Source organism: Echinops telfairi, unplaced genomic scaffold, assembly GCF_000313985.2.
Source record: "Echinops telfairi isolate 266 unplaced genomic scaffold, ASM31398v2 ScPeMD7_4;HRSCAF=17, whole genome shotgun sequence".
NCBI classification, from domain to species: domain Eukaryota; kingdom Metazoa; phylum Chordata; class Mammalia; order Afrosoricida; family Tenrecidae; genus Echinops; species Echinops telfairi.
This window is the reverse complement of record NW_022103900.1, coordinates 21,543,780-21,557,099: the sequence shown is the minus strand read 5'-3', so window position 1 is coordinate 21,557,099 and position 13,320 is coordinate 21,543,780. Positions and strand designations below refer to the sequence as shown.

At 37.6% G+C, this 13,320-nt stretch overlaps 1 protein-coding gene across 6 annotated transcripts in view; it reads left to right on the top strand.

Moving 5' to 3' along the window:
• Positions 1-13,320, top strand: part of GALNT13 (polypeptide N-acetylgalactosaminyltransferase 13) — a 594,009-nt gene that overhangs the window by 520,896 nt on the left and 59,793 nt on the right. For all 6 annotated transcript variants that reach the window (XR_006680924.1, XM_004703815.2, XM_045299235.1 and 3 more), the window contains exon 9: positions 3,217-3,356. Coding sequence is in view for 5 of the 6 variants with exons in the window: in XM_004703815.2 (XP_004703872.1) it covers positions 3,217-3,356 (140 nt within the window). In the remaining variant the exon portion in view is untranslated. The remainder of the gene's footprint in view (positions 1-3,216; positions 3,357-13,320) is intronic.

Sequence of the window (13,320 nt, the reverse complement as noted above, 5' to 3'; positions counted from 1 at the left end):
GGTGCCAAGAAGGGAGTGGTCAGTTACACAGAAATGTTCCTTTATGGCAGAATAAACAAAGGTTGAGAATTGAACACTAGGGGAGGGTGAAGACTTGTTCAGAAGAGTATGCGAGCGCTAAGGTAATAGAATTAGCAGGTCGATCAGGGTGCAACAGAAAAACAGTAGGGAGACATAGAATCTCTGAAGGTGATTTTTTTACTTTTTTATATGGTTGTTGGGATTTCTTTTTGGGGGGGAGGGGGTTGTTGGTTTTTATATGGCATAAAAACAAACCAGATAATAGCCATTTTTCATTCTTGTCAGGAATGATCCAAAGTATAGGGAAAATGATATTTCATGGAGAATAACTTATTTTTTTAACAACTTATTTTAATAACTCTTTCAAGTAGCAGGAAACAATAGAATCCTAAGTGTTAGTAGAATCATTAACTTCAAAGAGTTTGAAAGAGTGTCGCTCTGCTTAACAGGGGATCAGGCAGAAACAGAAATCCATATTGACATGTGGGTCAGGTCTCTATTCTGAGTATTTTGATTTTCTTGTGCAACACTCTTCACTGTTATTGGATGTGAGTGACAACAAGTACTGGAAATTTGAGGCATGAAAAGAAAGTGCAACTGAGTCAACATGGGAGTAAATGGTGTGACGAAGAGAACGTGTGATACAATTGCACTCCAGTACAAAAGGAAATAATCAAGACTGATGACCACAAATCAGGAGCAGACACATTCGTTCTTATGTTCTCTCCACAATCCTCAGTGAAGGGTGAGAGGGGGGGAAAAAAGGTGAATTGGTGAATGTAGGCTAAGTTAACAAAAAATTGTAAGAGCTCATATGTTTAAGAAAAAATATATTTATACATGTTCCACTTAAATGATGAGGTGAATGTGAAGGTGAGGGCAAGGGGAATGGACGGGGCTCTACTCCAGCACTCAGTGACCAGCCCTGTTAGCGTATAAATGCACCATCTGGACTCAAGAAGAGAGGGTTGGACATTTTCCTACCTGTTCTTCTAGGATTTAGACTTGAAGTGACAGAGTCCACTGGTCAAGACCAATTGTCTCTCCCTGCTTAACTGCAGGAGTATGGGAAATGTGGAGGAGTACATGGAATGTTTGGTGAACTCTGCTGTCTCTTACATAATCTCTCACTTATGAAAAAAATATATATCTCCTCACCCAAATATTAAGATATATATTTGCATATTCCTAAATAATTTGTTGGAGAAAGGAGAGGCTTTCAATTCTCATAAAAGGGTCAGAATTTCAGAAACTCATAGGAGAAATTCTACCCTGTTCCATAGGGTCTAAATGACTTGCTATAGAGTGAATAACTGAGTTTGGTTTGGGGAAATATTATTTAAAATAATTCTCCTAGATTACAATAAAATGCAGGCCCCAGTGACAGTGACAAAGGATGGTTTAGAGGTGGCAGGTGAAAAGGTGTCACTTACTACTCTTTGCCAAATATGATATGGGCAATGGACGTTTTTTCTGATCTAATGTAAAGTGATATGCAAATAAATCTCCAAGCAATCCTTCAGCTCAGAAAACTACTCATAAACGCCTCCTAGGGAAATGTGCTATAGCCATGAGTATTGCATATCTGCATGATGAAAGAGGGAGTTGCTGTGATGAACTAGCTCACCTCAATTAAAGTTACCTCAAAAATGAAACCAGCACAGTAAGACTGACTATTGTAAACAGTCTGGTTAAGGCACAGTGCATCCCTGTTCCCTGGACCCAATGGCATCTCTTTACATGATTTTGAGGACTAAGCACTGGGATTAGATAGTTTCAATTGCTAGAACATTTAACATAATAAAACTTTTAGTGGTTTGTTTTGATAAATGCTTTGAGTGTCTTTGAAAGTTATACTCCAGATTGGAAGTTCTAGAGAGAATTATTTTGAAAGCAAATAATTGTTTAAAAAGCCCCAAAATCTAGTTGTTTTCTGTTCAAGGCCCAACTAGAAAAATCAATATTTTCTTTAGGAAGGAAATGGGTGGGCTGTTTGAACATCAATTGAATGCTTTCTAACCAAAAATAGAGAGTCTGTTCGGCAGAGGAGAGGGTCGCACCAGAGAATGAGGCCTAATACATGATGAGCTTCAAACACACTGGCACTTTTGAGGGCAACAGATCCTGATATGAAAGGTCTTTAAACAATTCCTCCTTACTTTACAGAATGATCAATCCTCTTTGTTATTTGTTTGGCATAGAAAGTCCTAAATATGAAGCTTTTTTTGGTTTGTTTTCTTTTTGCCTATGCCAAGCCTGGTTATGTACTGACCTTAAAGATACAAGTTAAACCTCTCAAACTATCCTAGAGAATAACTGAAAATGTGTAACAATTATTTCTTCATTTCAGACAAATGTCACTGTTAGTAAATAACAATGAGCAATTTATAAGTTGCTCTGTGTGTTTATAGAAATATTAGTGGTATTATTGTTTCTATTTCCAAACTACAAAGTGCTCTGTTATGATAAAAATAAAAATGTTAATTTTTATTTCATATATTTCATATGTATTTCATTTAGTTCATATTATATGAACTACATATAAGAAATCTTAATATACACATGGATATATTCCTGTCAGTTTGTTTATATGTTAGTTGATTTATACTTATTTACTACTAACTTACTTTTTCTAAGGACTCGAAGTGATTTACAGTAAGTCATAAACAATAACAACACAATCAATGAAGAAACAGTCAAGTCTACAGTAAACTCAGATAGTCTAAAAGTTTGAAAGAGGGGAATGACAACATTTATGTATACTTCATTATGAGGGTCATATTTATTTAAATTCTATCATTGGTGAATAAATTAAACTATAAGGATAATATGAACATTTTCAAAAAATGTTGGAGCCATTGACATTTTCTTAAGGAGAAACAGAACAGATCTTAAAATTTGATTGTAAGATGCTAAATTGATATCAATATTTTACTTACCAGTAATTGATTCATTGTTCAGCCAAAGAAGTACAAATACTTGGTGATAAATATTTGCTTTTGATAAGTCATAACAAGAGAAGAGAGTGTATTTCGTTTTCTTTTCAAGTTACTAATTGAATGATAGCATGAAAACCAGGTAGTAGCAGCTGGCATGATAATTATAGAGGGGAAACAAACCTGATAGTAAACAGGATGACAGTGCTAAAATGAAAATAGCACAGACTAATTTACATGTTTCTGTGAAATATTCCAGGTGTTGTCAAGGTGGATTATGGCGATGTGTCAGTCAGAAAAACACTAAGAGAAAATCTGAAGTGTAAGCCCTTTTCTTGGTACCTTGAAAATATCTATCCGGACTCCCAGATCCCAAGACGTTATTACTCACTTGGTGAGGTATGAATTATTTATTTTGGTTAAGTTATAAATATGCTTGTAAATGGAGCGATTTCTAAGATGCTTAGTAGTTTTCGTGTTATGAATAAAGTGCTTTAAGAGTTTTAGAATAGGTCTATGCTAAATAACTTCTCATATTTTAAAAGGACTCAATGGGCCTTTATCATTGGAAATTATAATAGAAAAGGAAATGTTTAACACTAGATGAATAATATTTTCTTGTTCCTGTAACAACAGTTTCAAAAGTTTAGGATCTAAAATTTACTGTAGGCACCAAGGAGCTTGCATTTTTGCCAGACACATTTATTAATATTTGTAGTTTTAAAACAAAATTTGATAATGTAAAATACATATATTGATTTATTGAAAACATTGTAATAACCTATTGTATGTTAACATGAACATCTTTTATGAAACATAATACATTTACAAAATGAAAACCAGATGAATAGCATTATTTTTCATTTTTGTAAATTTTGTTATTATCTAGTTTAATAGAAAATAGCTAGATCCTCATATCTGCTTTGACATTCAATCTGTTATAAGGGTAACACCCGCAATTTTATGTGTATCTCAACTCTGGAAAGTTCCATAGACATCCATGAGAGAGAGAGTGAAAAATGGCAAAGCGTATGTCAGAATGATTATTACAATCATATTGACTTTTTAAGCCCCTTGAGAAATATTGGTCTATACTATTTGAAATCGATTATATTTAGAACTACAAGCAACTGGCATTATCATAACTACATAAACACATATATTTAATTGTTCAAATGATTATTTCCTTATGAATTATATGTATATTATATATTACATATTAGTACCACCGCTGGTCAATCATTTTGTCTTCCTGTGGTGGCCATGTCAAATCCCAGCAGTGTCTCCCAAGGTGACCAGGGTTCAGCCGTGCATCCAGCTTAAGAACAGACTACAAAGAAGGAATAGACTTTATACTTCAGAGAAATTAGCCACTGAAAACCCTCTGAACAGCAGCAGAACATCGTCAGACACTGAAATTCTCATAACTCACAGCAGAAAATTCTGAGAATCTGTTCCAAAAGATTAACCCCTCAGGTTAAAAGAGATATGACTGAAGAAGCGCTACCTTCTCAAAGCTGAGTTGACCATAATGGCATGGATCAACTAACGTTAAGGGGACCTCCATTTGTTGATGGAGCATGATGCAGCATGAGAACATAACAGCTGGAAATGCCTATTAATAATTAGAGCTTGGAATGTATGAAACCTGAATCTAGGAAAATTGGAAGTGATCAAAAATTAAATGAAACCCACAAAGATCAAGAACCTAGGCATTAGTGAGGTGAAATGGACTGGTATTTTCCATCTTGAATCTGATAATCAGATGATTTAGTTTGCCAGGAATGTCAAATTCAAAGAGAATGCTGTCACCTGCATTGGCAAAAAAGGACATTTCTAGATTTACATTGAAGTACAATGTTGTCTGTGACAGGATTATATCCTTATATCCATATGAGTAACAGGAAATCCAATCAATACAACTATTATTCAAGCTTTTGCCCCACCACCAATGCTAGTAATGAATACATTGAAGAATCCTGCTGGCTTTTTCAGTCTGAAATTGATCAAACATGAGATCAAGATGCATTGATAATTATTGGTGATTGGAATTCAGAAGATGGAAACAAAGAAAAGGGAGCAGTCGATGGAAAACGTGTCCTCGTAGTAGAAACAAAGCTGGAGATCCCATAATCGAATTCTGCAAGACCAACAGCTTCTTCCTTGCAAATACCTTTATCAACAACACAAGAATCATTATACATGCACCAAATGGAATACTCACAAATCACATGAACTACATCTGTGAGAAGACCTGACTGAGAAGCTCAACATCCACAGTCAAATGAGGCCCAGAGTTGACTGCAGAACAGACCATCAATTGCTCATATGTAAGTCAGATTGAAGTTGAAGAAAAGTTAAACAAATCCCTAAGTGTCCTCCAAAACCGACCTTGACCATATCCTTCCTGAATTTCAAGAACATCTCAAGAATACATTTACCTTCTAAGAATAGATTTAATTCATTGAACTTTAATTACAGAAGACTTAATGAGCTGCATGCAGGAGTAAAACAGAAGGTCATTAACAAGACAGGAAAGAAAGAAAAATTCACAGTGATATCAGAAGAGGTTCTAAAATCTGCTCTTGATTGTAGAAAAGCTAGAGCAAATGGAGAAAATGATGAAATGAAGGATCTGAACAGAAGATTTCAAAAGGCAACTCTAGACAACCAAGTATTATAATGAAATGTTCAAAGACCTAGAGTTAGAAAACCATAAAGGAGGAACACACTCATCGTGTCTTAAGCTGAAAGATCTGAAGGGGGCGGGGAAGCCTTGAGTTGCAATATTAAAAGATTCTGTGGACAAACCTTTGAAATATGCAGGAAGCATCAAAGGAAGATGGCAGGGATACCAAAAATTACTCTGCCAAAAGAAAATGGTCAACATTCAACCATTTCAAGAGATGGCATATGATCAAAAACTGAAGGAACAAGACCAAGCTTCTTTGAATGCATTCGCCAAAATAAGTCCAGGAATTGATAGAACAATAATATTAAGAAACCCCATAGTCTCACAATTGGACCAACATGTAACATCAGGATAAACACAGAAGAGATTGAAGCTGTCAAGGCTTTCATTTGCTGGGGCCACAGTCAATGCTTATGGAAGCAGCAGTCAAGAAATCAAAGCACTGGGTAAACGTGTTGTACAAAAACTCTTAAAGTGTTGAAAAACAAGGATATTTGAAGATTAAGGTACAACTGACTTGTTTTTAGGTGCTGTTGAGATGGTTTCTACTCAGAGAGACCACAGGGTCAGGTAGAACGGCCCCTGTGCCTGTCTGAGACTTCAACTCTTTACAGGAGTAGAAAGCCCAGTCTTTCTCCTCTGGAGTTGGTGGTGGTTTGAAACTGCTGACCTTGCTGTTAACAACCCAATGCACGACCACTTTGGCACCAGGGCTCATAAACCATAGTATTTTCTATCACCTCCTATGCATATGGACACTGGACATTGAAAAAAGGAAAGGCTGGACAATAATTTATATATTAGCATTATGGTCTCGGCCAAGACTATAGATAGAAAGTACCATGAACTGGCCCAGACAAATGCATCTGTCTGGGAAGAAGTACAGCTATGATCCTCCTTTGAACCTAGGATGAAGAGACGTTGTCTCACATACTTTGAACATGTTATCAGGAATGACCAATCCCTAGAAAAGTTACCATGCTACTTGAAGTGGAAGGGAAATAAAAATTAGGAAGGCTCCTGAGATGGGTTGATAGTAACTGCAACAATGACCTCAAACACAAGAACAATTGTGAGGATGGTGTATGATTGAGCAGTGATTTGTAGTTAGGTTTGCTATGAATTGGAACCAGCTAGATTGAACCTAACAACAATAATCAACATATTAGTGATTTCCTATTTAATAGGGCTTGGGTTTAAGATTCATATTTTAATTCAATATTGGTTGTAACAAAGCAGTCAGCAGCAATAGTATACTACATTAGGGACTAATTACTAAATAGGTTTGTTCTTAGGTTAAAATTCATTTATCTTTTTTCTATTATAATTATAGGATATCTGAAAATGTATATGGTCCAACCATGGGCTTTTCTGGGTCATCTGTCTTACTGCTCTGCAATTTTAATATTAACTTGCATTACTTATAATTAACTGAAAAACAATGAAAGAATGTTTTCAAATATCCAAGATCTATATGCTATCACTAATGCTATAAGGGTTTTGTATTCCATACACAAAATAAATGAGAATGCTTAATAAGCTTAAGAACACTGCTTATGTGTCCATGCTTATAATCCAGTTACAAAGAAAGTTCCCAATATAATTATTCTCTACTTAAAATTTGTTGTGTACTGAATACAAGAAATGAAGAAGTAAGTAAGTTATTTTGTTCTGATGGTAGAGAGTTTCTCCCACTGGAGCCAAAGAACCCAGCTGATAAGTAAACATTGATTTCTTTATTTTAAAAAAAAAAAAAGGATGCTGGACCAGAAGTGGAAATAAGGCAAATATGAGCAAAGATTACAGTTTGTAATTTCCCTGGGGTCACCAGTGTGACTCCTGTGGGCTACTCAGGGCTCTGAGACAGAACCTAGATGTTCCCTTCCAAGTTAAAATCCAATTTTATGCTTTCCTGCACTACATCAGGGAAACCTAATTGACTTTCTAAAAACAGGTAAAAAATAGAGTATAAATCAACCTCTACATAGTATATAAATTTCTTTGTATGACCTACTCATTTTAAATTAGCTATCATATATAATGGATCATGTGGCCATGTTTTAATTTATAAAAATACCTTGTTCTTCTCTTTTTGGTTGTTGTTTGTTTTTTAAGAGAGCAAAAGAGTCTTTCTCAATGTTTTTAATTATTCAGGAAAGGCAGCATGTTGAAATGTGTAAAGACCAGGCTCTCTCGTCAAACCAAGAAGGATAGAAATCTTGGTCACACAGCTTATGAATTGAGTATCTGTGATACCCTTCTCAGCTAATTGAGACAGTGCCATCAGCTTTTCATAATCATGGATTCTACCAAACATGGATTGAAAGTATTAGGGGAAAATTAGCTCCTAAATAATCCCTCAAAATCCAAGAAGAAGCATAAGCTTTATGTGTAGCATTTACATTGTGTTAGTTATTTTATGTGTCAAAACCCCACTGCCAGCCAGTTGATTAGGACTCACAGCAAGTCTGTATAGGGTTTCTCAGCTATAAATGCTCACTGGAGCAGAGAGCCTCAGCTTTCTCCCTAAAAGTGGCTGGTGGTTTGAACTGTTTACCTTACAGCTAGCAGTCCAATGTTTACAGTCCCACTAGGGTTCCATACAAGTAATCTAGATATCATTTGAATGATAAGGGAGGATGCTAGTAGCTTATATGCAAGGAGTGTGCCATTGTATATAAGGAACTTGAGAACCCATGTATTTTGGTGTTCATGGAGAGTCCTGTAAATAATTGCCATGCATATACCATTGGACAGCTTTACAGGATTATAATGATGATTGGAATCCCTGCATGGTGCAAATGATTAAGGTACCAGGGGTATTTCAAACAGAAGACTGGTGGTTTCCTTCTGAAAATTCAGCCTTTGAAAACTCATGTTCACTTCAGTTTCACTCGCAGTAAGTCAGAACCAACTCTATAATCACTGATTATAGTCGACTATAGATTATAGAATACCTAGTATAATAGTTGGCAAGGAGTTGTAGCAGCAATATCAGTAATTGTTATAGTAAATATTATAGCTATCATTTATTGATCTCTAAATAAACAAAGCATTATGCGAGGTTGTTTTATGAGAACTTAGTCCTATAAAAATAGCAATTCCAAGACGTGGGTGCTGTGTGGAAAGTCTACTTTCTACTGCGTGGAAAATCTGAGGGAGTGGCATCTGGTTTACACAGCAAGGTAACCGATGACATCAGGGTTCAAGTCCATATTAGTCTGACCCTAGAGTTCAGTTTTTAATGTAATTGGGAGAGAAAGGAGCTTGTCTTTTTAGAATTTATTTATTTAAATATTTTTATTAAGTAAGAGGGTAGACTATTAGTTGTGACACATATTGAGGACATGAAGTTAAATAAGGAAAGATCCTTACACTTAAGCATTCCACTGTGTGGTAATGTGATGCGATGATAGAATTTGAAAATGTGAAAAATTCGTAAGATGTATGATTGCTATGAATCACTGTTTTAAAACCCAGTTCATTAAGATACCTAGGAGATATATTTAGCTTTTAACATCCTGGGGTATGAAGGGATTATAGTTCACCACATTCAAGCTAGTCTTCCATGGAAACAGAAGAACACATTCCCTAAGCACTAGTCTCCCGTTCAATTTCCTTTTTAAGTATTTTTACTGGGGGCTCTTACATCTCTTATAACAATCCACACATTCCTCCAATGTGTCAAGCACATTTGCCACCATCATCATTTTCAAAGCATTCTCTTCTTACTTGAGCCCCTGATATCAGCTCCCCATTTCTTCCCCCTCCCTCCTCCACCCACTCTCCCTCATGAACCCTTGATAAGTTATAGATTATTTTTTCTATATCTTACATCATCCTTTGTTGCCCCTCACCCACTTTTCTGATATTCATCCCCCTGGGAGGGGGTTCTACTTTGATATTTGTGATCAATTCCCTCTTTCTCCCCCCACCCTCCCCTAATCCTTCTGGTATTTCTACTCTCCTTATTGGCCCTGAAGGGTTTATCTATCCTGGATTCCCTGTGTTGTGGGCTCTTATAAGTAGCAGTGTGCATGCTCTGGTCTAATCCAATTTGTAAGGTAGAAGTGAGATCATGATAGTGGGGTGAAGGAAGCACCAAAGAGCTAGAGGAGAGTTGTGTGTTTCATCGGTGCTATACTGCACCCTGGCTGGCTCATCTCTTCCTTGTGACCCCTCTGTGAGGGGATGTCCAATTGTCTACAAATGGGTATTGGCTCTCCACTCCATCCTCTCCCTGCCCCCACATGCACCTTGGGTATGGTTTTATTCTAGGTCTTAGATGTTTGATACTTGATCCCATCAACACCTCATGATCTCACAGGCTGGTTTGCTCTTTCGTGTGGGCTTTGTTGCTTGTCAGCTAGATGGCTGCTTGTTTATCTTCAAGCCTTTAAGACCCCAGACACTTTATATTTTGATAGCCGGGCACCATCAAGAAGGTGACCATCACAGAATTGTTGATTGTTAGATTTGTTAGAACAAAGTGTTCTTGTGTTAAGGGAGTACTTGAGTTGAGGCCAGTGTCCATCTGCAATCTTAATTCTTAACATACAGATATGAGTACATAGTTCTATTCCCCCTCTCATTATATATCTCTCTATATATATTTACATATGTATATGCCTGTATTTAGGCCTCTATAAATATCCTTCACCTCCTGGTTCTTTCCTCTATTTCCTTTTCAGTTACTTATTGGCCAACCATCATGTTCTGTCTTCATTCGGGTTTAGTAATTCCATGCTGCTACATTGCCCTTGATTTCACCCCAGTAGGCATCCTACGACCTTCCTTCCATTGATTTTTAGTTCACCTGTTGTTCATTTGTCCCTGGGTTTGTCCCCCCCACCATCCTTTCTCCCACCTCCCCTTCTCCCATATCCCCCCAGAATCATTGGTCTTGTTATTTTCATCTCTGAATTATGTATCCCGCCAATCTTATCTAGATAGATATGCAGATATGTTAATAAGTGAAAAAAACAGGCAAAGTCAAATAAAACAATAAAGGAAGTCAAAACCAACAAAACATAACAACAACAAAAAAGAAAAACAAAATAGCCATAACAAAAAGAAAACCACTGATAAAAATGGGAAAAACCCTATAAAGAGTTCAAGGTCTGCTTGTTGGCCTTTATGAGTGTTTTCCAGTCAAGTCTGATGGGGTGCCACACTCTGTCTCCCAAGTCTATTTTTGATAGTCCCCGGGGTTTCATCACTCTGCTCCCAGGGCTGCTCTGCTGCATGCCCCGGGCCTCGCCCCAGTGAGATGAAGCCAGACCATGCACTATTCCCGCCCTGTGTCTCCAGTGCTGTTCCCCACAGAGCCATTGTTCAGGGAGGGATGCTGTGTCCTGTGGTGGGGCCGGCCCTATGATTCTCTCTGTGCGTTGTCTGCTCCGAGCAGGAACATTGTCCTCAGGGCTTGTGGGCCATGATGTCCTCCCCTCCCTCTTCAGCCCTTTGTGTTTCTTCCGTGTGCTCTAATCCGATGCGCCCCCTCTTCAAACTGTAGCGCCAGAGCTGTCTTCTGAAGTGCATTCTTCTGGGGGTGGGGGGTGGGGTGGGGGTGTCCACATAGTCGGGATTGGGACCGGCCTGCAGCCCTCTATTGGTTCCCTGGTGCATGCCGGTATGTTGTATTCACGTCTTGGTGCATTGGGTTGAAGCCCGATCTCTCTCTCCTCCTGTGGAGATATAAACAATACCCTCCCCTTGAGTGAGTTAGTGCCCTGCTCCCCCCCTACTCATGTCTTTTATTCTCTCTCTCTTTCTTTCCCCTTCTTTTTTCAATTTCACGTAGCCATGTATACATAATTTAAGAGGAACAATTTGATAATGAGTTAGGGTGAGTTCTTAATGGACAACAGACATTTACCTAAAGCCTTTATCAGCAAAACCATTTTACTGCTTGGCATTAACTTTCATTGGAAGATTGTCAAATGCTGTCTTTTCTTGAACATATAACAGTGCTTTCTCTTGAAGAGTTGAGTCCCAAAGTGCTCATGCTCCTTGTCATCAGGCAACAAAGGCAGTATGAGTTCTGTAGTATATTCCTATGGCAGCTGTGGTGGTACAGTGGTTAAGCATGTGGATGCTACACTAAAGATCCGTTCCAACCCACTGGCCACTTCATGGGTGAAAATGTGATAGTCTGTCTCCATAAAGATTACACCCTTGAAAAGTTGGGGGGAAGTTCTACTCTATTCTTTAGGGCAGTGTTTCTCAACCTTCCTATTGCCATGGCCATTTAATACTGTTCCTCATGTTGTGGTGACCCCTCAACTATAAAATTATTTTTGTTGTTATTTTATAACAGTAATTTTGCTACTGGTATGAATCAGGTGACCCCTGCGAAAGGGTCATTCGACTCCCAAAGGGGTCACGACCCACAGGTTGAGAACCACTGCTGTGGGGTCATTGTCAGTAGTAGTTGACTTGAGGATGATAGGCTAGATTTTTTGTTTGCTGTATTCATCCCGCAGTTTCAAGTTAAATATTTAAAATTTAACAATGTATTTATAGATTAAGTTTCAATATTTTCCTAAGCATTTATACTTAATATTGCTACTACCAGTGAATAAAAACATTTTAGGTTGATTTATTTTTTAATCATTTTATTGGGAGCTCATATAGCTCGTATCACAATACACACATACAACCATTGTGTCAAGCACATTTGTGCATTTTTGCCATTATCATTTTCAAAACATTTCTTTCTACTTGAGCCCTTTGTATCAGCTCCTCACATTTCCCCTCCCTCCCTCCCCAACTGTTGATAATTTATAAGTTATTTTTTCATAACATTCTTTGCTATATTGGAAGATACACTGGCAAATGATGTAAGCTAGCTCCCTACTATAATATACATATAAAAACCAAAAAACCCATTGCTGTGGAGTCTGTTCTGATGCCTGTTGACCCTATTGAACAAAATCAACTCCCCACTGGAAGTTCGAGTCTGTCATCTTTACAGAAGCAGACCACCATAGATATAGGCTACTAGATTAGTGTTTTAGCTGTGCTAGGTGCCACTGTACCATGAGGCCTTCTCCATACACATTTTGTTGTTGCTGTTGTTGGCAGGAGCCAGCTAGTAAGTCCTGCTTCATAGCAGCCCTTTATACACCAGAGCAAAACACTGCTGGGGCCAGCACCCTCTTCACAGCATTGCTGTGATTGAGCCATTGTTATAGCCACTGTGTGGATTCATCCTACTGAGGGGCTTTCTCCTTTCCCTGAACTTCTCTTTTACTAGAATAATGTAGTCCCAGGACTTCCTGATAGAATGCCCATGGTACATGAGAAGAAGTCTTTCTCTCCTTGCTTTAAGGAGCATTCTAGCATCTATTTCAAGACAGATTTTGTGTGCTCTTCTCGAAGTCCATTCCACATTTAATAATCTTTGCCAACCCTATAATTTAATGTATATATGGTGCCTTGGTGGCTCAGGGATTACGTGTTCAATTGCTAACCAAAAAGTCAATGGTTCTAATCTACTAGCACTCTGCAGGAGAACGGTATGGTGGTCTGCTTCTGCAAAGAGTTGTAGGTTCTCTGGGCTTAATGGCATGAGTTTTTTTTTTTTCTTTTTTGGTTATTATCACAATAGTTATTAGAATTATTGAAATCAGATATCATTATTGTACTTTTTATTATAGTTGCATCTTA